The sequence below is a fragment of the Lepisosteus oculatus genome, chromosome 12 (assembly GCF_040954835.1).
Source record: "Lepisosteus oculatus isolate fLepOcu1 chromosome 12, fLepOcu1.hap2, whole genome shotgun sequence".
Taxonomy (NCBI): Eukaryota; Metazoa; Chordata; class Actinopteri; order Semionotiformes; family Lepisosteidae; genus Lepisosteus; species Lepisosteus oculatus.
The window spans coordinates 15,531,496-15,555,070 of NC_090707.1; the positions used below are offsets into that span (position 1 = coordinate 15,531,496).

At 35.9% G+C, this 23,575-nt stretch overlaps 2 protein-coding genes across 4 annotated transcripts in view; one reads left to right on the forward strand and one right to left on the reverse strand.

The window, feature by feature from the left end:
- stk39 (serine threonine kinase 39) overlaps positions 1-6,262 on the reverse strand; it is a 36,722-nt gene extending 30,460 nt beyond the window's left edge. Inside the window, exons 1-3 of one of the 2 annotated variants that reach the window (XM_015359060.2) lie at positions 6,077-6,262; positions 1,540-1,652; positions 357-465 (exon numbers count right to left, since the gene is read on the reverse strand). In XM_015359060.2, the coding sequence (XP_015214546.1) occupies positions 357-465; positions 1,540-1,652; positions 6,077-6,182 (328 nt within the window). In that variant the 5' untranslated portion in view covers positions 6,183-6,262. The remainder of the gene's footprint in view (positions 1-356; positions 466-1,539; positions 1,653-6,076) is intronic. The other variant, XM_006636536.3, reaches the window with a different exon arrangement.
- Positions 6,263-9,102: 2,840 nt separating this feature from the next.
- cers6 (ceramide synthase 6) overlaps positions 9,103-23,575 on the forward strand; it is a 56,289-nt gene continuing 41,816 nt past the window's right edge. Inside the window, exon 1 of one of the 2 annotated variants that reach the window (XM_006636535.3) lies at positions 9,103-9,462. In XM_006636535.3, the coding sequence (XP_006636598.1) occupies positions 9,293-9,462 (170 nt within the window). In that variant the 5' untranslated portion in view covers positions 9,103-9,292. The remainder of the gene's footprint in view (positions 9,463-23,575) is intronic. The other variant, XM_015359063.2, reaches the window with a different exon arrangement.

Below are 23,575 nucleotides of genomic sequence, written 5' to 3' on the forward strand. Positions count from 1 at the left end.
ACAGCGTACAATGCCAGTGGAGACAGTTAATACCCAGGGCCTCTATGACTTAATCTCAAATTTCTATTAAATTTGCAGGGTGTAATCTATGCAGTCAGGGGCTATTTCAGAAGTCCACAATTCCAATGTTTGCCATAGTGGGTCAGAACAAAGTACTAAGATATTTAGTGCCAAGCCTATATATGGCACAGATTATTTTCCCTTGGCAAAGGGTAGTAACCATTGTCGGAAATATTCAATACATCTGCCTATAATGGTGATTCATGGTGAAAGTACTCAAGAGTAATGTTATCCTCTGCAAAAGGCAGTGGTATGAGTATATGCCAAAGAAAAATACCACCGCAGTAAGAACATACCCCCACTCAGCAGTTTCATTACCAGCCAAAGCTCATCTTTTACCACAAACGATGTATAATAAGTGACTACATTTGGATGGTTGCACTGGCTCATTGCTTGAATTTCTTTCTGTTAAAAAAGGAGAAACAGGTTTAATGTGATATACACCTGTATTCAAAATTAACTTATTGTGTTACATTTAGATGACAAAGTACAACATCTGCAAAATATTAGTGTGCTACTTCATGAATGCACTGCTTTCTAATGTTATTTTTTTTTATCAGCCACCATTTTTGATCTTACTCTGCACTTTCAAACTTTCTGTCTCCCATACTGATCTCCAGCAGGGTAGCTAAAAACAAACACTGCAGCCTCTGAGTCTCTGAGACATCCTTGTGCGCTAAAACATAAACAGGCCAGTTAGTAGACAGAAAATTCAAAACGTCACCATACACCATACAAGCATCACTGATGAGAGGTTAGACAAGATCCCTCAAGACAAACACACCCAACCCATTCTTGACACTGTGCAAGTAATTAAGTGCTGTCCTAGGGCTGATGGCCTCAACCGGCAAGTATCAACACAAATTACATCCTCACCCAATTTAATAATCATCCTGCCCTGTACTCAATGTAGAGACATAAAATTGAAAGCTTGAGTACTATTTTTGCAACCGGTAGACCACACAGTACTTCATTCAGAAAAAAAGAAAAACATCGCTTGGAGAGAATTATGCAAACACCTCCTACGCAGGACCTCAAGAGGCACGTGTAAAATGCCTCAGGTCTGTGGATCGCCTCAGTAAGAAAAATATCCAAGAGTAATTTCGGTTCGGCCTGCTTTTAGACTTGCAGCTCATTTAGGAACATGGCATGTCATGGAGTATAACTGTTACAACAAAGCAGCACTGAGCAAGGTAAATCAGAGAGCATGGCTATAATACACAAGTACTGTCAAAGTTTTAAACATCATCAGCACTTGAATGGCAGAGTGAATTGTTGCTCTATTAGCTTTTTATACTAGACTTCTTAGAACTGGATTTCATCCCTGAACGATGTTTAGCACTGCTTCATTATATATATATTTGCAGAAACAGAAGGAGCACAGGGAGAATCCATGAATGAACAGATTCAGGGACAGCCAGACGATGTCCACCAAGGAACAAGGGAAAGGGACAAAAACACATTTATAATTTTACCTACCAGTAACTCATCCATACTCGTCTGGCATTTCTCCAAATTAATTCTCTTTATCGCCACACGCTCCTGTCTGGGTTTGCAAAGTGCTGCCTGCACCACAGCTGTGGCACCACTACCTAAACCATGAGAAAGAAAAAAAAAGATTTTGTTAGATTGAAGAAATATGAGAACATTCTGTCAGATCCTGTTAATGATATGATATAACTACTTCCAAACATTAGCAGGAGATGTCATGAGTGCAGTAACAAATTGTTGAAAGTCCAAACCTGACCTTAATTATATAAATACCTCTTCCTTTAATGGTTAAATCAAAGTAAAAAATAGAAAGTTGTGCTTAAATTATAACTCTTACACGGCTCAAACACATGATGTTCTTTGCCTGGCATGAAAGTTACTCTATATTATGGAATTATATCAAAAATAGTGTTCTCATTATTTACACAGCTTTTGTTTCATCAGGTGATTTTCGCTTTAGTAAAAATTATTGCCAAACACAATAAGATACTGCAGAAGCATTTGTTTTCAACTCAAATCACCAAAACCCAATACCACCTACAAATATATATGATATGTAATTGTGTTATTAAAATGTAATAGCAGCACAAATGTTTAATACTTTATTAAATCTGCATTTTTCCATTCTTCATACTGTTTTAATTTTGTTTTTACCCAAGAAAGAGTTTGATTGGGCTGCTTAAGCAACAGCTACCCTCCTAAAACAACAATATGACAGAGTATTAACCATGGAAAATAACTAGTGTATTCAGATCATTTTGCACTTAAATCAGAGTATTTATGCGCTTATACAACACTCAAGATGAAGTGTACTGTACTTTGTAATTATTCTCTAGTAAGCAACTCTTTGATACACTAGGCAAAATAGCAACTGGCCATGACAGGTAAGTGGGGGACGAGATTGCATATCCAAGTTTACCAAAACAAAACAGCACATGCAAAATATTAAGAGTTATTATCAGAATCATTGCGATTTTAAATCTCTGCGACAGAAAACCAAGTCAGATCTTTGGAATGTTTTGCTTGGTGGTCTCTGTATAAGAGCAATACTCACAAATGGTCTATCAGAGCTGGGATTTATAATTATTACTGCACCAACAATTGCTGATACAAACACCTCAATGTGAAATATTGACTAGCTGGATTGAATGACTAATAATTTATTACTCAATAATGTATTTTTTTATATAAGCTTACATTGCTTTTGCCAACTAAGTTAAAGAAATGAATATACTGTAAAACATCTTGCAGAAGGGTATAAGGACTTAAGTGCAAAGCAAAACTTCTATACACCTTCTTCAAATACCTGTCAAATGTACATACTGGAGGGGGAATTAAAGGGATACAAAACCTATTTCTGTAGAATTTATTAAAATGTGATAAGTCTGATTAACACCTGGGGACGAGACCCGTAGTAAAGTCTCTGGGTCTAAAGAGAGCTGTAGATTATTATAAAAATGCAAAAGAGGCTGTCACACGGAATAACATTTTATCAGTATGACCTCAAGTCGCAAACTTTCATTTCAAGCTTGAGACTTGAAATGCAATACATTCCTAAACCATTGTTTTGGTGAAGGTGGGGCAGCCTGCTGCCAGGTGAACTACATCAGGCATACTTTTGTCAAAAAAGTTAGCAAAAGCCAGGGGATCTGACTGCAGTTGGTCAGAGAAATGATACTGGGCACAACACCAAAAAGTCCTAGAAGAGTGGGGTCAGTGTTAGTGCAGAGAATGATAAAACCAGGACCAAAACACGTGTTCAAAGAGAGACAGGGGATTGCAGACATCTGTCACATACCAGATCCACATCCAGACACACAATATTGAATTGAACCGGATTAACCTTTTATTGCCCCTAAGCGAATCTGTCTTGCACATCAAGAGATCATAAACATAACATATACAGTGGTGTGAAAAAGTGTTTGCCCCTTTCCTGATTTCTTATTTTTTTGCATGTTTGTCACACTTTGTTCACACAGGGCCATGTAGGGTGGGATTGTTTTCCCCCTTAATAATAAAATCCTTCATTTAAAACCTGCAATTTTGTGTTTACTTGGGTTATCTTTGTCTAATATTTCAATTTGTTTGATGATCTGAAACATTTCAGTATGACAAACATGCAAAAAAATAAGAAATCAGGAAGGGGGCAAACACTTTTTCACGCCACTGTATATGACAACAATACAAGACAACAACAGCATAATACTATAATACAAAACAGCATTCAAAAACATTGCTTAGTTAGAACTCTTCCTGTACCATAAGATTAAAAACAGTTAAGATGCATATAAAAACTCTAAAAGATAATAAGATCTCCACCTAATATCCTAATAGCTAATTCACATAAATATTAGCTATTGTTTGGTGAACTAATTAAATAGAAAAAAATTAATTGGATCATTCCAGTCTGGCACAGAGGATGAATAAATATGAAACAACACCTTTTTAACTCCTCTTATGATAAGTTATGCAATAGATCTGTCCCCCATAAAACCTTAAAATGGAAGTTCTTGACTGAAGTCCCGGAGGGAACCCAGCCCTGACCCTGGCTTTTCTAAATCATAATCGTTTCCAATGTCATTTCACCAAGTTGTAAATATAATACACAAACCCCTCCACTTTTTGCAATTCTTCACACATCCCTCCTCCTCCTGTGCAGCTGCTCACTTGCACCTTGATCACCCCTCACTCTGCATGGGGGTCCCGGCCTCCTTGTACTGAGATCAGACCAGGACCCTCAACCAAGGGGATTAATACCTAAACACTCAAGAAGCCTCTAATTCTCAGGTGTCTTTATTCCTTCTGAACTGTAAAAAGGGATAAAACCTAAAGTGTTAAAATGGCTGTGCACAACTGCACCATCCAGGATAGCATGGAGGCTAGAGAAGATTCTTTCTTTTATACTATATCTCCCACTTTACTACTAATCCCTTCAACAACAATCACTTAAAATGTGGGCACAGTTTAGGGGATAACTTTTCTCTGTCTTTTCTTCCACTGATGCCAATCATATTTTCCCTCCACCTTTATGAGATGAGGCCTTCTGCTTGTGGCATAAAAAAAAGATTAAATCTACTTAGGATGTGTATGTGGATCTGTCATTTGATCATAAAAAAACTTTTTTTCAGCTATACTGCATGTCCTCAACCTTTTATTGTAGCAGACTTTTCTTCCTTCTCCTTGTTACCCCTTACATCTTCTTCTAGACTCTATGCTTCAGCACAATCCTGCTTTCGAAGGAAATACACTTGCAGCATATTGTCACCATCCCTAGTGGAATGGTGTGTATTTAAGCAGATATTAAGGAATGTGACCCAAATAAAAAATCTGTTGGATTTGTCTCGAAAGTGTTCAACACGTCCGCCAAGAAGTGAAGTGAAAAAGAAACATTAGAGAATTTAAAGTTTAAAGGGGAAACAGTCTTTTAGTAAGTTACTGGACCAAAAGTGGATGCAGAGTCTGACCTGCAGAGGGAGTGGTGAGTGTCATGTAAGACTTCCCTAAACGACAAGCGACAAGATCGATCAACAGTAACAAATCCCCTTCAGTTTGTGGTGTTAAAGAAAGTGATGACAGAACAAACATTACTCAGAAACATAGAGAGTTCTTCTAAAAACTTAAAGCAATAAACGTGACAATATTATAAATATGAGTAAATAAACTATCAACAATTCTCAAACAGGCAGCTACTGTACAAAAAGGAAGGATACGCAAGGAGAAGACCGTCTTAAAAGCTGTCACTCCTTTAACTGCTGAAGGTAATCTTTATCTCAAATGCACCTTCGTCGTTTCTAACTAATGCACATTTAACTTTACGACCTCTCCACGGCTAAACTTCGTTGTCATGTCTAGTTACTGAACTGGGTTTCAACTGGATGTTGCAAGCATCCTCAACTTTAACAATGTAATGGCAATCACAAAAGATTATAGTAAAGTGATCCTTTACTATAAGGCAGCTATTTAATATCTTTACGATACCTCATCAGTTATACACTATATACATTCAATCTAATCGATTATTTAAAACACGTTTTACTGAGTGTTCATGTCCCAGACAGAAAACATATGTGAGCTGATTACATACATATTTTACTCAATGTATTACATTCTATAAAGCTCTGAATACAAAACCCAAACTTGGCCTGTTTTGGTATCATAATTTCTATGCAGACCGTAACTAGAGACGTTGTGACATCTCTCGCCTACTGTATATCGCCTGCTATTTTCAAAGGAAAAAAATACTTTCCCGAGAATGACAACTCAGTAACAAATCCAAATGATCATTAAAACCATTGAATCTTTCTTTCCACCTCAAAAGCGCGATCAGTTTCTTCCAAAATGTTAAGTAAAATACTGCGGTTATTGACATCCGCAATGCAAACCTGAGGTTTGTTACACAGAGCAGCACTGGATGTTGCATCGAAAAAGCCGGTAGGCCTTTATCGTCCTTTTCTACAGATAATCGCCGGACTTCTTAAAATCAAACACAATTCAGACCACATAAATAGGCTCCGTCAATACTAACCTATAACCTCCTGGAGCTCGTATGACTCCCTGGTAATAGGCCAGCTCGTTGTCGGTGCTGGTTGCGGATTTTGGACATGAACAGGAGAATCGCTCTGCTCCGCCATGATGCTGCTTTTCAGATACTAAACGACCTCAGACTGCAAAACTTCCCTTCACCTCCTCACTGACTCAGAATAGTGTCAGCTACTGCAGGGGATTACTACCGCTGGTGATACAAACATCCGGCAAATATCACAGACTGCCACTAAACATACTGCTTGATTGCAATAAGTTTGGTGAAAATTATTAATATTATAAAATACGTCACAACTGACTTTTTAAAAAACATCTTCATTATTGTCTCTCTTTTCAGTAGTACGTCTTAATTATTAAGTTATTCGGTGAATGTTCTAGTTGTAAAAATACAAGAGAGTCCATTACTGTAAATTTAATTGTGAGATCTGACGCCTAAAATTAAGAAAAAACATGGTAATGAAAAACTTTGACCCAAACAGATTATTACAATATATATATATATTATTATATATAAAATATATATATATATTTTCCACATTTTCTTTTTGTGTAAAAATATTTACTGTATAGGGAAGATCTATTATCTTCCGGATAATCTTTGTCATGCTGTTTTGGGACCTTAATTTCCAAGGAGCTCTCCTATTAACAATGAAACGGATAGAAAGACTAAATTACGATTTGTGGATCAGAATGCAAATTGTCTACAACACATCAACACCCATTAAAGTTTTGAGGACTCCTTTCAAGAAATGAATGGAAGCTCTCTCAGATGTACTTATTGATTTTCCTACAGAGAAATAATTCAGGTTTGATTTCATTTTTCATGACAGTGTTATTTCAGGACTTTAAATAGAAAATAATTCAAGTAAATGAGAAACAAATGTCATGTGTCAGTTAGCGTTGCTCGGCTGTGCTGTTGCTTATTGTTTTGGTTCTGGAGGTCCGGTGTGTTTGTTAGCTGTATCTACAGTAAATGAGTAGCACCTGAGTAGCTGGAAGAACACAGTTACAGTAATTTATCCAGTTACAACAGTGACTATTTAGAATATGTGTGTGTGCATTTGGGAAATTGTTAGAACCATCCAAAGGTATTCATTTCAACCATGTATAGTTACAAGGCCACCCTCTTGCTTAGCTGGTGGACGTGACTCAGCAATCTTGAATTTGTCTGTAAGAACACTTGTTGTAATCATAAAAACACCTGTGGTGGAGAAAACAGGCACTCTGTCTTGTTCCATTCAAAAATGGTTGCCCAATGTTCAGCCATGAGAGGACAAGTTAAACCCTTGTTGAAAGACCACAGGGCTGGAAATCTTTTTTTAGCTTCAACACTCTTCTCACTCCAAGGTGGTCTAGGAAACCTTACCATGTTGGGCATCACAGAATCGGCCATGCTTCTGAAAAATAACCTCTGGAAGACCAATAGCTTTAGATAGAAATTCCCCACTTCTCTGTAGATTTCTATGGAGAAATGGGACATTTCTTTGAAACCTTTAGGTTATGTTTGTAAGGGGCTGGTGAGAAGAATTAATCAAAAGAGGTCAGTGGATAGTTTTCTAAAGTTCCTTTATTCAAGTTCCTGAGAACAGACACAGAAGGTCTAAAGGCCCGTTAGTTCAGTTGGGCTGAGACAGAAAGATCAGTTAAAAGAGTATGAAAGCAGTTTAATGTTAGAACATGAGAAAGGTTACAAACCAGAGGAAGCTATTTAGCACAACTGGGAGTTAGTAGCAAAGTGATCCAAGGATCCCATCCCACTGTTTCTTGAAAGAAGAGAGGAAACAGACTTGAACAACATACTGTAGTCGGGCAACTTGTTCCATATTGTCTCATCGTTTAAAAAGAAAAGAAATGCTTCCTGTTTTCGGGAAGGAGAATCGTATGTTCCCTGAATTGAATTAGCAAGATTGATGAGTAAGTAATTTAGTATTTTTAAAACAAAGTTCTGAATTTTTTTTTGCAGTTGAGTGAACAGTCAAGGTTGACACAAAGATATTGGGTGAATGCATTTTTGACAGATTTACCATTTAAAGTGCTGATAAGTTAACTACAGGCTCCTGCACTACACTGATTTAAAACATATGGTATACTGCTTTTGGATGATATATCTGAGCTGGAATTATGAACTGGAGTCTTTCTAAACTATTTCATAATTTCTAGCTATATGATTAGATGTATTACACTGATATTCCAGCAGAGGGCAACATAATCATAGAAAAGTGGAGTGAAAGAAATGTATTATGGACGTGGTTCACAAGAAAGCAGAAAGCGTGCAACAATCAGACATTGCATCAGTGATTTCTGTAACAGTTGTTAAGGACCTTGAACTAAATAAGTACCAGACTGCATATGAACATGTGTGAAGTTTTGGCTCTATCTTATATTTAAATAACAAGTTATCTTAAGCACCTGGGTTATTCTAGCAATTAAGGATAAATTAGTAATTAATTTGTTGAAGTATTCCAGGTTGAGTAATGTTATGAATAGGAAGTACCATAAGTTGAAGACACTTCATTAGACCTATAAGATGAGAGAAAGAGAGTAAAACAACGTTTTGGTTCAGTATCTAAGACAGCTTCTCCATTCATTACAATCATAATAAGAGGTAGGTGGCGCAACAGTAATGTCCCTTTAAATAGTTAAAAGCTTATATTTAAAAACATATGCACGAAGTACATTCCATTACCAGTACATGCAGTTACACTATTATACAATAGTTTCAGTATATTGAAAAAGTCCAGACGAGGCGTTGTCTGTGCGTTTAGTAAAGTGGGATATTGATACGAATTAATAAATACAAAATGATGCATAAATAACATAGAAGGTGATAATGCTGTGTAGTTAGGTTTGCTGATTATTGTTCCATATGTATCCTGTTTTATGTAGAGCCCTGGTTACTGCACCGGTTCTGTGCGAACACCTTTTGTACAGTATATGTTCTTTCCAATGTGTGACATTTCATTGCACCAATCATTTGTGGAGGAGTAGTCGACGTCTGACAGTGCCCACTTCCCCATAGCATTGGACAACGAGAGAGAGGGAAAAAAAAATCGACGGGCGGTGCTGAAACTGAACGCATCACACACTCAGACCTGCAAAGATCAGCCGTCAGAGACCATTGCAACTAAACATTAACCACTGTAAGGGAACACATAACAAGGCAGAGCAAAGCGCTAGGAAAAATCAACCAAGAAGGAAAATGGCAGGTATATTAGCCTGGTTTTGGAACGAGAGATTCTGGCTCCCTCATAATGTAACCTGGGCAGACCTAAAAAATACAGATGAGGCAACCTTCCCGCAAGCAGAGGACCTGTATTTGGCGTTTCCTTTGGCATTCTGTATTTTCATGATCCGGCTGGTTTTCGAGAGGTAAGTTACTGAGTTACTGAGTTCCAGTATCGCACGTTTAGATGGACGTGCATGAAATTATATAACTATTGACAGCTCTTTCCCGAAAATTTTAACCCGTTTGACTGATGAGCGTTACAAAGTAGGAGTAGTGCAATAAAGTATTGGATCAGACAGAGGGGCACAGTCAGGCAGTGCTATGGAAATTAACCTGGATGGCAGAATCTTTGTCTCCTACGTCTGGTTAAAAGAACAATGAAGAAACCACTCTGGCGCTGTAATATAATCCAAATTAATAGCAAAGCAGTACATTTACAAATGACCAAGGTGTGTAAATGAATAACTGCACAATCCTTAATCTTTCTGTCGATGTTATTTTAACCACAATGAAATACATTTGGCCTAGCATTCTGGCAGTTGTGAGTTGTATTTGTCACTAGGGGGCGAAAGTGTGTTCTTTGTTCATACCTTTAACTTGGGATGTACAGTATTATGCCCTTTTCTAAGCAAATGCTTTCTTATTTAAATAATTCTGAGATTTGAATCTGAAACATCATGAAAGTATTTTATAACCACCCTTTTGGAGGAAAAACATGATTCAGATATAATGTATTAATATAGAATGTCCTTTATGTATTTCTCAAGTGCGATGCACGGTACACTAAATATACTGTACTTCGTCCAATGCTTTGAATGCTTCCCCACGTTGTCGACGCTGTTCATCTGACCACATTTGTAGCCAATACTTAGAAAATACCATAGCATTAAAATTTGTCTGTTTAAACTGTATCTGCTCGATTGACTAATTTTAGTTTATTCTAATAGATACAGTACGTGTATTTTGCACGGCGGTTCACAGAAAAGTGCAGGTGTTAAAAATAATTGTATATTTTTACATATAAATTTATACCCAAGGTATCGCGTTTAAGCATTTAACATTACGGTTCCATTTCTTTACTGTAAGCACTCTTTAAAAGTGAAGACTGTCAAAATTGTGACTGGTTGAAGATTTTTTTCTCTGACAATTCTATATGCTGTTTAAAGTTCACTCAAGGATGATATTTATGGAGATAGCCCCTTTTTCAAAGTGCCTTCGTATCGGATTATGAACGGAAATTTATTTTTTAAATGCTTTAGACTTGGTTATTAAAGTTATATACTGGTCCACTAGTTAGGGTTTCGGCTCTATGATTATCCATTAATATCCATCTTATCCATTAATAACACCTTGAGATAAATCTGAACTTCTGATTATTGAACTGTCTTGTCTGCAGTGTCAGAGGTTTTTTAAAGAAGTTTATCAAATGACCACCAATGAGACCCACAGTGTGTAGCCCTTCAGAGCTTCATCATCGTATTGTCATGATGTGTTTATTATGTTGACAGTGCAAGAAGCAATACTACACACTCATGGCTACACTGTACTAGCACTTGGAAAAGGTTTAAGAACTGCTGGAGTGATGAAAGTTTATGTTAAACAGCTGAGCATTACACAAGCAGAACCATGTCTTTCTTCATGTGTGTCCACGTGCAATCCACTAACAATTACTGCCTATAACGGTACCACATTCACAGAGTTGTGAGATGTAAACCTGGGAAAAAAAGACAATCTTGTCATAAAGCACTGTAGTGTACCTGTGCATTTAACCCGTGTGTCTAATTTTACAACTAAACAAGAGTAATAGATACAATGGTTGGCCTCTAAGTCACAGTCTTGTGTTGAGTACAGTATGCCCTGAACTTTATGGCTGGAGAATGGATTCGTGGCCTTGGTAATATTTATATGAACTTAGATAATTAAACTATTAAATCCATGCAGCCTTGTTTTTTCTTGTATTAGATTTCAGCAGATTAATGATTGTCTACCAACTGGCATTAATTCTGAACTTTTTTTTTCACCAACTCTGTGCTTTGTAGTCTGAGGATATTAGAGTAAAACCTAATATTAGTAATCAAGAAGTCTTTAGGGCCTTGGTAAAACCTTGCAGTAAAGAAGGATGCCATTATGTGCAGTCCCAAAAAGGTAATTTGTCCTCACTGTAGTATTAGAGGTAAGAATCTGTAGACATTTCCTTTCTCTAGTGCTGTTTTTGTGAAGGACAAATTATAGTCTTTCAACTGCAGAACATTTTCAACTGCATCTTTTTAAAAAATTATTTTGCTGCATAATCCAGCTGTTCCTAGAAATATGTTCATGAGAAAAACATATGTTTTACCTCTCTTTCATTACTTATTAGATTTGAAGCTTGGAATATTACTTTGGAAAATTGTTGTATACAGTACTGTGTACAATATAGCCTCTCCAATAAGAAATTACTTTTTTGGTTAGTATTTGAACTTTATTGCGGAGGGATAAATGTTATGGAAAGAAATGTTATGATGAAGTTGCTAAACCTTTGAATTTAGAATAGTGATTAGTGTGAGAAGTGAATGTGAATGCAGGTAGTTTTAAGATTTTTAATAAATATAAAAAAGTATATATACAGTATAAATGTATTGTATATAACACCATTCAACATACAAAGGAATATGTAAAATTGTTATTTAACATTGGTGCTATTCATACAGTATACTGTAGTGTTGTTTCCACTGAGCAGTTGGGTTTATTGCTTTGAAGCAGATACATTTTCTTTATGGCAGGCATTACCTTTTTAAACAACAAAGTAAACACTTTTTGTTTTTTTTGTTCCCGTATTACTATGTTAAATGTGTTCTAGCATTTTATTTTGCTGAAAAGCATAATCATTTCATAAATCACTCAGATTAAGAGTTTTTTAAGGGGGATTGTGTCATAGTAGTTCTAAGATTTAGGAGTCTGCATTTAATTTTCAATAAGTTCCTACAACTTTTCAAATAGCTGTTATTTCCAAAGAGAATTTGAATTCCTAATATGTTGCTCTACTCTCTTTTTTGTGTAAAACGTTTGTGTTTTGTGTCAGACTAACCTCCATAAATCTTTTCACGGAAGCAATTTCAAAGGAAGAAGCACTAAAACAAGTATTTATAATTCTGTACACGGGTGATCGTAAAGGAATTTCTCTAGGGAATGGAAATATAATTTGAGGAGAGACTTTGTGAAGACAATGTGGGTAAGTCTCAACAAATCTTTGGAGCTATATAGAATGTTGCACTTAAGTAAACTTAATAGTGCTGAACTTAGCTGAAAAGTGTTTTAAAGATCCACTTCTGTCTCTGTTGTACTTCAGCATTGCAGGCGTATCTAGCATACGTCATATGAACATATAGGCTTTTTTGTTTAATAATCTGTTAGAAAAAATTACCTACTGTATTTGATGCAATTTCTTAAGGTAACTCAAGTAAAATAATTCTCTTATTGTTTGTGTGGAATAATAACCATTAAAAAGTGAAGCCAGCAACCAGTACATTATTTTGATTTCTTGAATCCTAGGGATCTCAAAAATCAAGAGTTGTGAATTCATGGTTATGAGATGGGTAAACTTGTTAAGGATGGATTTAAATTATTATTATTTTGATTCTACAGCTGCTAAGCATTACCTTTCACTTTTAGTTGTTTTGTTTCTAAAGATGTAAGCTCTGAAAATATTGTATGTTTAAATCGCAGTCATTTTAATCAATCTGAAATGAGATCACATATTATATTTAAAATTATTATATTGTTTAGGTTATGGATTTTCATCATCACTAACCCGCTTTTTGCCACTGTACTGTTTACTTATTAACATATTTCTTAGCAACACTTTAAATCTCAGTTTCTTTTGCACCGCTGAAGTTACAATAATGATCCATTTGAGAATAAATTACTTTTTAATCAAGGAACTTTTTATTTTGACTCCTTTTCATATGTGGTCCTTCGTATTATTTATGCTCCTATGGAATTTGTTTATAACTCAAAGATTTTTTTAGTGCGATACTCGAGGAGCACATTTTAAATAAAAAAATATCAGCTCTTTGGTTTTAATGTAAAACAGGGAAGGAGGCTGAATAATCGCTGCATAGCAAATTGAGATCTTGTCCAAACAATCCGTAAACTATGAAACACTTGGCAAAAGAAACTATGCAAAACTGCTTTGAATTAAACCATTTTTCATGATACAGTATGTCGTTTAGCATTTGGATAGCATGTACTTTTTACTTCCATTTGAAGATTGTATATCTCTTAATGTAGATAGTTAAAGGATTGCCGTGTAAAAATCCTAAGATCCTCTTGTTTGTATAAGAAGAAAACCCTGAGTTTCTATTTGCATTTGTATTTGCTATTGTTTCTAAAATTTAGGTTAGGCCTCAAGGGTTGTGTTTTGAGAAATGTATCAAAATGACATCATGACCCATAAGTGTAAATAGAAAGAGATCAAAGCTGTGCTCAAGAAACCTGAACTATTGAATCTGGCTCCTGCTGTAGAGGGTAAAGGAACTGCAGTGTTAGAGACTGCCAATTGGCATTGATTCCCTGTGTAAGCACTTTTTGTCAATGTGCTTAGTTCCCATGTTTCTTAAGTTCTCATAACTTGTAGCTCTGCTTATATTTACTAATAAAACTATAACATCATTGTCTTAGCCTTTAACTAACTAGCTAACTTTTAACTAGCTTTTTGACAGTTGGCGTACTGTATATTGGATTGGAGTAGGCAAAGATCTTAGTTTAACTCATTAACCCTGATGTTTGAGGCTTCAAGGTAGAACTGTGTCCCAATGATGTGTGCTCCTATTGATGTATTGATTATAAAGTGGATTCTTTTTTTTTCTTTTTTATTGTCTTTTGCTGCTTCATTTTCATTTGATGGAAACATTCGGAGTTTCTGCAGCGTGTTTCTCAAACAGTCTCTTTCAGAGGGAGCAGTACTTACAGTAGGAATGTGCAAAACGCACAGGAGAGCCAGCTGGGAGATTACTGGTAAATGTCTAGGGAGTAATTTAATTAACTCCCCCTCTGTGCTGCCATTTTGCATTGGCACATTAGACAATATGTGTTAAAGGAAGTCCTCACCAGGGAACCAGGTTGCAGAATTGTAGCCTGCAGTGATGTAAGGCTAAACCTGTTGAACGTCATTGTCACCACCAAAAATATTGAACACTCTGCCTTTGTTGTAAAATCAGTAATTCTGACAAATTTTGACATTAACTACTGTTTGTTTAGAAGTTGCGTGTAGCATGTTTGAAATAAGGGATTAGGTGAATCCCTTTGAATAGACTTTACATGCCTAACAGTTTGTCATTTCATATCATGTCGTATGTGAGTATGAACATTTAATATAAAATAATTACAGGTGTTAGATATCCCTTTCTTCTCACCATAGGGTGTGTAAATCCATCATAGTTTTATTATGTCTATATCATGCTTTTTGTGACAAATTAAATTCTTCAACAGGCTTTTGCTTAGCTCAGTCATGAACACAAAGACTGAAATGAGGTGGAAGTTGCATTCATATTGGGACTGCACAAAGTTTGTCAGCATTTTCACCATATTCAAGCTCATTCTGGTGGCTCTGCTATTTCCTTGAGAAAGTCACTAACATTACTGCTTTGTGCCTGTGAGCAGGAAGCTGAGAGGTGTTACTGAGCACGTATGTTTTAAATCAAATATACTCTGTTGTATTAGACCTTTAATACCACATTTATCCATGTTTACCATATTTAAATACACTGCATTTGATGTACAGAAATGGAAAGCAAACAAAGCACAATGGCTTTTAAACTCCAATAAAATCCATGGAAGGCATATAGAATAAACCTGTTTTGCAAAACCACTGGCCTAAATTTTGTGGAATTTCGAAACTGAGCTAAAGGAAGCACAGGCTGAGCTGATTGAAGTCGGTGTATTGAGAGTGAGGCATATGTCTGCATTCACAGGCAGGTCAATCAGGCTACACAAGGCATCTAGCACTCCAGCCACTCTAATTAATTAAGGGTGGTGCAGTAACCCGCTCTGCCAAAAGCACATTCCCTACAACAATGTAACTCAAAACTCATTTTTTAAACTGCGTGCAACAGACAACAGCACTCGCAAAAAACAAATGACTTGCAGCAGTATTCGTTTAGAGACTTGCATCTGCCTAGTGTCCCAGCAACAGTCAAATTGTACTAACTGTTTATCAAAGAATGGCTGCCTATTGTCTGTTCAGTTCCTGGGAGCTTGATAAGTCTCATACTGTGGTTTTGACTCATGATTGTGGAGGGATATTTAGGTTCTGCAGATTGGAGCACAAGTATTTAAATGCTTCTTTATTTCGTATGATGAATTGAACAAAACCCAATCTCAGTGGAAGGGCTGGTGAAAACAATGAAAATGACAGACTTTTTTATTGCTTTCCCACATTTTTCACAGACATGTAAATTAAAATGTAATAAAAATGTACATTGTTTTCAAAAGTAGGTGAAGAAAACCTTTTTGTTCATGCTCTGTTTTTCCCATCTTAGAGATTTATATACTACGTGATTATGTGTCTGCTATGTGTACGTGACTCTGTGTTTGTCTACCTTGAATGTCATCTGCCAAGTGTTTGCCATAGTAGGATTGGCAGGTTGGTTTAATCTGCAAACTTGACTAGTTTAATGACTATACCACAAGTGACATTAAATACGTGTACAGATTGGGGCATTAAAATTCTGATCACTACTAGAGGGTTTTCTGATTCATAGTGGTTGTATTAGTAATTTACATTTGTTTCCTTATTTTGATATAGGAGATTTCTGTCACATTTTGTTTGTATCTTATGTCCAGTTTTATGCTGTTTCCATAATTATTGGTAATATTAGTGCGTATACAGTATATATTAATGTGGGGGTGTTTATTGTTCACCTTGTACTGTACATTAATTTACCCTTCAGTTGTATTAAGACACAAACAGAAGTCAGGATTTGAAGAAAGCAGCAGGACAAGGACAGAACGCTACACACAGAAGGAAGCTAAAATATCACAATGCAAAAATAACCTCATATCATCTGTCCCTTTGCTGGATCGATATTGTTCCCTTGATTTCCTGCTGTTTTCCCTTTGCCCACGGGACTCCTTTCCCTTGGTCTTCTGCTATTGATCTCCTTCACTTGCTGGCCTCATGTGGTCTTTGTGCCAACAAAGTGGGAGCTGACAAAATACAAATATATTTAGACAAGCAGCATGATATCATTGGAATGCACTCTTTGTTGCAAGAAACGGATGAAGAATAATACCATAGCTATTCTTTCAGTGGGTGGGCATCGTCTTCTTAGGCAGCCTGAGCTCTTCAGGGAGCCTGATGTCGAGAGCTGATGCAGGGCAGTTGCTTGTCCGTGAACTGAGCATGTGAATTGTGTATTGGTATGTACAGGACAGTACCTAGTGGTTAAACAAAAATAAGCAGGATAAAAGTAAACTAAAAAAAAATCGTTATGTGATACATATATCTATATTTTTTTACTGTAACACAGTTTGCATTTTAACTTTCACCTAATGAGGTCAAAGAACATGAATGAGTACATTTCTGATGGAGCAGATATGGTTTTCTTGATGTGTTCCAGTGCACATTTTTGTGGTCCTAACTACTTTCTCAAAGCTGTCACAAGAAGATTTTGTATATGACCTTTAGGAAAGGTCAGAGGACAAAGGCAAGATATTTTTTTCACTAGAGTGCATAACTGTATGTGTACAATTTGTGTTCCCTTGTAACAATTACCATACAGCATCTGCACTCATTATAGGGTTAAAAGCTAGTTTTGACTTGGAGGAGCTGCCAAATCATATGACCAGTCAGCTTTATCCGGTTGTGGAGTATAAGTCCCGTAGGCTACATAGGAATTATACTTCACAACTAAATAGTTCCCAGTGTGATTCCTTTATTATGATGTAATTATTCCTCTCTGATTATTATGCCTATGTCATTTTAATATAGATATATCACAACATATGCAAAAATTATGTACTGTATGTAAAGAACACTTCAAATTTGATGAGCTCATGGTAGCTGTGATTTTAAACAGCATTTGGCTATGATCCCTCTTGATATACAACACAGCTACTTTATATTAAGTATGACTTTTTTCACACTTATGGTTTTGGAGGATTCAAGTGTTCTTTAAAAGGGAACTGCAATGCTATTTTAATCATTTGGGGTTAGAAAGAATCTGTCACGAAGCGTTCTTTCAGGACCCTGTGCAGACAGCACAATCCAGAGAGGAGTGAGGAATACACGGGGAAAAAAGCATGCAAAGGGGCTGGAAGGAAAACAGGGGGCGTGTCCATGGTGCGCTGGTGTTCAGGGGGGTGTGTCCAAGGCAAACAGTCCGAAAAAGTCAGAAGCAAATCCGAGAATGTTCCAATGTCCAAAACCGGGAGATCCATCCTGACAGAAACACAGAGGTAAAAGGCCGGAGCTGGATCCGGCAGAGAGTCGGGGGAATAAAAGGGCGTTCACTGGACAAGATGCTTCCAGTCCCGGACTCAGAGGGTCAGGACGCCATTGAAGCCGATACCGCCGAGTCGCTCCTGGACTCGCGGATAGGCGGGCTTCTGGGCGTCCATCTTCCAAAACTGAGCCCAGATTGGCAGGAACACCTGGCTTTTATAGGATGGGGGGCAGAAACTGGAGGCAGGTGCAGGAGATAAATACAAAACTAGGAAGGGCTGGAGCGTCCTTACGAGGAGGGGTTTACGAGTGTGACAGAATCAGCATTGATGAGTGCATTTCAAACCACAATGAAAGTAAAATATACACAATAATGTGTAAAACCTCCAATTTGCATCATAAATTACACATACTTTCCTGGTATTCTGTGTTTCAAAACAAGGCAAAAAAACTGAAGTTGCCCTGTTACATTGTAAACAAGCAGGCTTATGAATACATCTTTCTTAGCCCAGCAGAAATATTACTCTTGACTTCAAGACAGTTTTGCCCTAAGAAGTTAACAAGTTCTACTTACAGTATTTGTTAACTCTACATGCAGTCCATGTTAAAACATTTCTGCGGTGAGATGTCTGCTGCACAACATGTACTTATTTGCTCCTGCATTGCTTTACATTAGTCACTTCAGTGACTAGTGAGCAGGAAGGGCCGCTTCACGTCACAGTTCCTGCAACATGGATCTGCAATAATAGACAACATAGTAACTATCTAGTAATTATACAAAGTTCACAATTTTGTGCTTAATTCAGGATTTTTAAAAAAATATTTTGTTTCTGAATTTTAGAAAATGGTCTGAGAATCTGGGACCGCAGTTCCCCTTTAACAAATATAATTTAGCAGCCAATCCAGTACTTGTCATTAATACAATTTATACATTAATAAAATTTCTAATTAATGTAACGTAATATGTCCCAAAAAGTTTTAGATCTCTGTAATGTTTAGTTTCTGAGATTAACAACTTTTATACAAAGTCCTGCTGTAATTTTCTCTTTGACACAGTTTTCATAGGTCTTTATAAAAAAATGGTTACAGTATAGTAACATCAGCCAAGCTCGAAAAAAGCAGTATGCAGTATGCAATAAGCAACATGAAGGGCTTCACAAATTATGTCTTAAACACTTGAAACATTTGAGGTCTCTGTAAAACATGTTATACTATATAATTGTAACTTCTAGCATCTAATATTACAGATCTATGTGTGTATAGAATGTAACTGTATTTGGACATATTGTATTTGAGTTTGTTTAGTATTAAGCTATTGAATGTTAAATCTTGTAATTACTTCAACAGGCTGTACAATGTAAACTACAACATATAGTACAGAATCTCTCTTGTAATCTGACTAGTTCAAAGCGTTTTTTATTGTCATCTTCCTTGCTAACTAAAATATTAAGTATTAAAGAAAAATCTTAGACATGCTAAGATAATATTAGACTGTAACAGGAAAAATATGTTGGAGAGACAAATCCAATATCCTACTGTACAGTACAATTTTATGTCTACATAGCTCCCTAGCACCTGGAGCATTTTACAAAATTAAAACCAGCATCAACCTTGTGACTCTGAACTTCTTTACCAAAGGGGCAGATACACTGTAATTGTTTCTTCATTCTTACTTGATGAACCCCCTTTGGCAATGTGCAGTGCTGTTTTTGTGGATATATTGTCAATGTTAATGATAGGGTTCCCTAATAAAGATTCCCTTTAACCTCTTGTTTATTTATAACCTGTATTATTATAGTAATAACACTTTATTTTTGAAAGTGCCTTGCATGGCAGAAAATCCCAAGGTGCCCAAATTAATACAGCAGATCAAAAGTCTAAAAGTGAGTCTTTAAAAGGATTTGAAAAGGCTACCTGATTTCTAAGAACTGGTGAGGACCTGGAAATGATTCAGATCACTGATGCAGTAAGGACTGCTCAAGCTCTTAAGTGTCCAACAGTATTTTGAATTTTATTCACAGACAGCCTCTGAAAGAATGCTAAAATTAAAGAGCTGATACATGTTCATGCATTTTAGTATAGCCATAAAGAACTGGGCTGGGAGACTCTGGTACCTTATGGACCGCGGAGTTTGGCCTTTTTTTTCTGTGGTCATTTTGTATTGAATCTGAAATTATTTTCCCGCAGATTTGTACTTCACTGCATCAGAAATTCATTAGAGTGAAAACAAGCATGTTAAACAATTGCATGGGTATGCACCCCTTTTCTTAGTAAATGCCACGAGCAAAATGCATTCCTATTAAATACAAGTACAAATGCAAAACCAAGGTTTCAGTATTCCTAATGTCAACTCGAAGGGCATTGCAGAGGTGAAGACCATGACAGCTGAAGACTCTGATCACTAGAGCTTCTGACCTTAGAGGCAGCTTCACTCCTCCAATTAAAAATGGTCAGAACCCATGAAGGACTTTACAGTTTATTGTAGCTACTGTACTATCAGTTTGACAATTCAACAGAAACAATGGAGTGACAAGGGCATTGGGACAACATGTCCAGAAGGATGCGTGTTGAATTCTCAATAAAGTGTACTAGGAGCAGGAGGCACCTCTTTAGACAGAGGTTGCTAGGAGTCTGGAACAAGTTCTTTGTAGCAGATACCCTGGGATTCTTTAGGAAATGGCTGGATGAGATCCTTGAATGACTGACTCCTAACAACCAAACAAACCAGATGGACCGAAAGGCTCCTCTGTTTTGCAGTCTTTTTGTGGTGTTAAATAATGTAGCTACTCCATTCTATACAAGCTGAAGCATATTAAGTGTTTTGTAGGCATAACATCTCATAGGGAAATCTAGTAATCAAGCAAAGAGGTCACACAAAGAAGGGCTATCACCTCTACATCCTGTGTTATGAGGGAAATCATCGAGTTCAACAATTTTTCAAATGATAGAATGCTGTTCTTATTAAAGAGATTGAGATTGGAATTAAAAAAAAGCTCAGGTTCAGAATGATAGGCACATTCCTTACATGAATTGATGATAAAATAAGAGTCAGCATCAAAGATTTCTGGGTTTTTCTAATCTTAGTTTAAATCTTTGTTTTAATATAAATTCTGTAATGCCTAAGATTATCTTTAGACAAGTTATGTCTGTCTAAGATTGAAATTAAGTTAAACTCTCTTTTGAAGAACTTAATGCCATGTCTTCTGGAAGATTGAGTGATGTCTAATTTTGTGAACCATCAGCACATGAATCTAAATCAAGATAGAAGTTCCTTATTATATCACTAAATGTATAGATTGCACAAAAAGGGGATCCACAATTCACAGAGAGGTATTAAAAACTCTGTTGAATCCAATACTCTAATAAGGTTTGTATTACTGTATAGTCCAATACAAATATAAAATATGTGTTTAATGTTTTATATTTAGTATATACAGTACTGTACAGTAGCAGGGATTCATGGTTCAGAGAAAAGCACTTTTTTGTATTAAATTACGTAAGGATCTGTGTGAGTACAGTCTCATGTTTTGTATATTTGCAGCCTTGACTGGTCCTTGTAAATATTAAATTCTCATTCTATTCACTTTATTGTAAACATGAAAAACCGTAGGTTTTTCTCGAAAACATTAGCTTTGTTCTGTTATGTCTTATGTCGTACATTGCAGTTTTTTATAATTCTTGACATTTTGGCTGTCTGACTTAATTTAATTATCTGAAAATTAAGATTATTTTGCTTCCCCATTTGTATTCCTGGATTTATTTTTATATATTGTAAGTGTAAGTATATACCCATATCTAAACCCAATTTAATAAGGGTGCATTGATCCTGTATTAAATTAAATGTAATTGTTGCATTAGATTTACTGTCTTAAAGATGTCTGTTACTATAATCTTGAATTTCTCTGTGAAATATTGGTGCATTTCTTCAAAAAACAATAAGCTTATTTGTTACAGCCAAATCAACAACATTTTGGGGATTTTTTGGAAAACTGGATTTTATTTTTACAAGAGAGTATTATGTAATCCAAATATTGGCTCATGTTTCAGGGGATGTGGGTATCAAATATAAATAAACTACAGAAATGCATTTCAAGTACTTAGTTTACATCTTTACATTAAACCCAATTCTCATACAGTGTATTACAGGTTATATTAAACATTTCATAAAGAATGTTCCAAATATATGTTATGGAAGGAACACAAATTAAGGCATAGTTTTGGCATGGTGTCTGAAAGCCCTTTATGTCGAGTGAGATTAGTGTATGCTGTGTGATTTTAGTTTACAGAAATGTACTGTGCAGATTTTCCTTATAACCCTTTCACTCAGTCTTGCAGTGGTCAATAAAGACATTTTTTTTCTTAATTTTAATCCTTCTCTACCAAAAAACAATGTTCGAGTTGTAAAAAACAGCGGTACTGAATTTTGTCCAGAGCAACCCAACCTCATCATGTGTAAGGTCCATTAAGGTATTATTTCCTTAGTCTTGGTGCAGGTTACTCTGGTAACGTGCTAACTGTAAAGTAAAAAATATACCATAACATTTTTAGTCGGTATCCTTGTCCTTCTTTTCCCCTTAATAAGAAGCCATCATTTAAAAACTGTTTATTCAGAATTAGTTTTCAAAATTAAGGCCAAAGAGGAGAAAGGGAAAAACAATATTGATCTTTCTTTCTTGTATTAAGAAATTATCTAACCCTTTGTTGGATGGAGGTTAATTATTCTATGTTGTACTGTTGTAGAGACAATCCCATAAAATAGTTGTTAATTACAATATTTGACAATATCAATCTCATGATCAGTTCTTCAGAATATGGTATATACAGCTTAAAACGACATACTGTATGCTGTTCAATGCAGTTTGTCCTTTGTATGGATTCTAAAAAACAGTTTAAATGCTCATTCAGTTTCTTAAAATATTTATTGGACTTTTTTCACCTTAGTTCACAGTCTGTGGCATCTTAAGTCTGTATCTCCAGTGTAGGGTAGAATGTGGTATATGTGGTATGCCACATATACCACGTTCTAATACATGCTTGGAATACAAAGAAAATACTCCTTTGGACCAAAAATTACAAAAAGAAAGCTAATATTGGGTTCAATTCTGGATTCTGGATATGTTAAAATTCTGTCAAGATGATTTCTTAAGAAATGTCTACCTTTTATTCTTCTTTAAAATAACAATGATGTGGCAGATAGTAGATCAATACTACTATATGAGTGTTACTTAAAATTAGAATTATATATATTATATATCAAGCTGTTTTTCAAACCTGATGTTCTCATGCTTTGTATACTGAGGTGTGAAAGGTTATATTTTAAGTCTGTAGGTTCAACGTCTCTGATTCAGAAAGAGCAAGTCATTCTAAGTGTGAAAAACTCTGGTTTTAGATGCTCAAGGCTAGTATGATTTTCTATGCTGACCTATATAGCTACATAATAGCTTAAAAATGTAAATCCACATACTGACCTGATTTCTTTTCACACAGTTAAAGCTGGAATCCGTCTTTGTAATCTGCTCAGGCAAATGCTTCTAATACAAATGCGAGACAAACCTGGAGGCTTACCTTTTTCCTTTGTTGAAGTTTCTTAAATGTCGGAAGACCTAGTACATCTCAGAGCGGTGTTGTTTTTTATTCATGTTTGCTTAAGGCATAAATTAACACTTACCCTATGATTTCTATTAAGATCTGTAGCAGGATGTCTCTATTAAAGTAACATACAAAATATTAATTACATTAATTGTTAATTTACAACATTAGTATTTATTTAAAGATTTTGTTAATTAAAAAATTGCTTTTAGGCCAACGTTGACAGAAAATGTAAACCCTCAGAT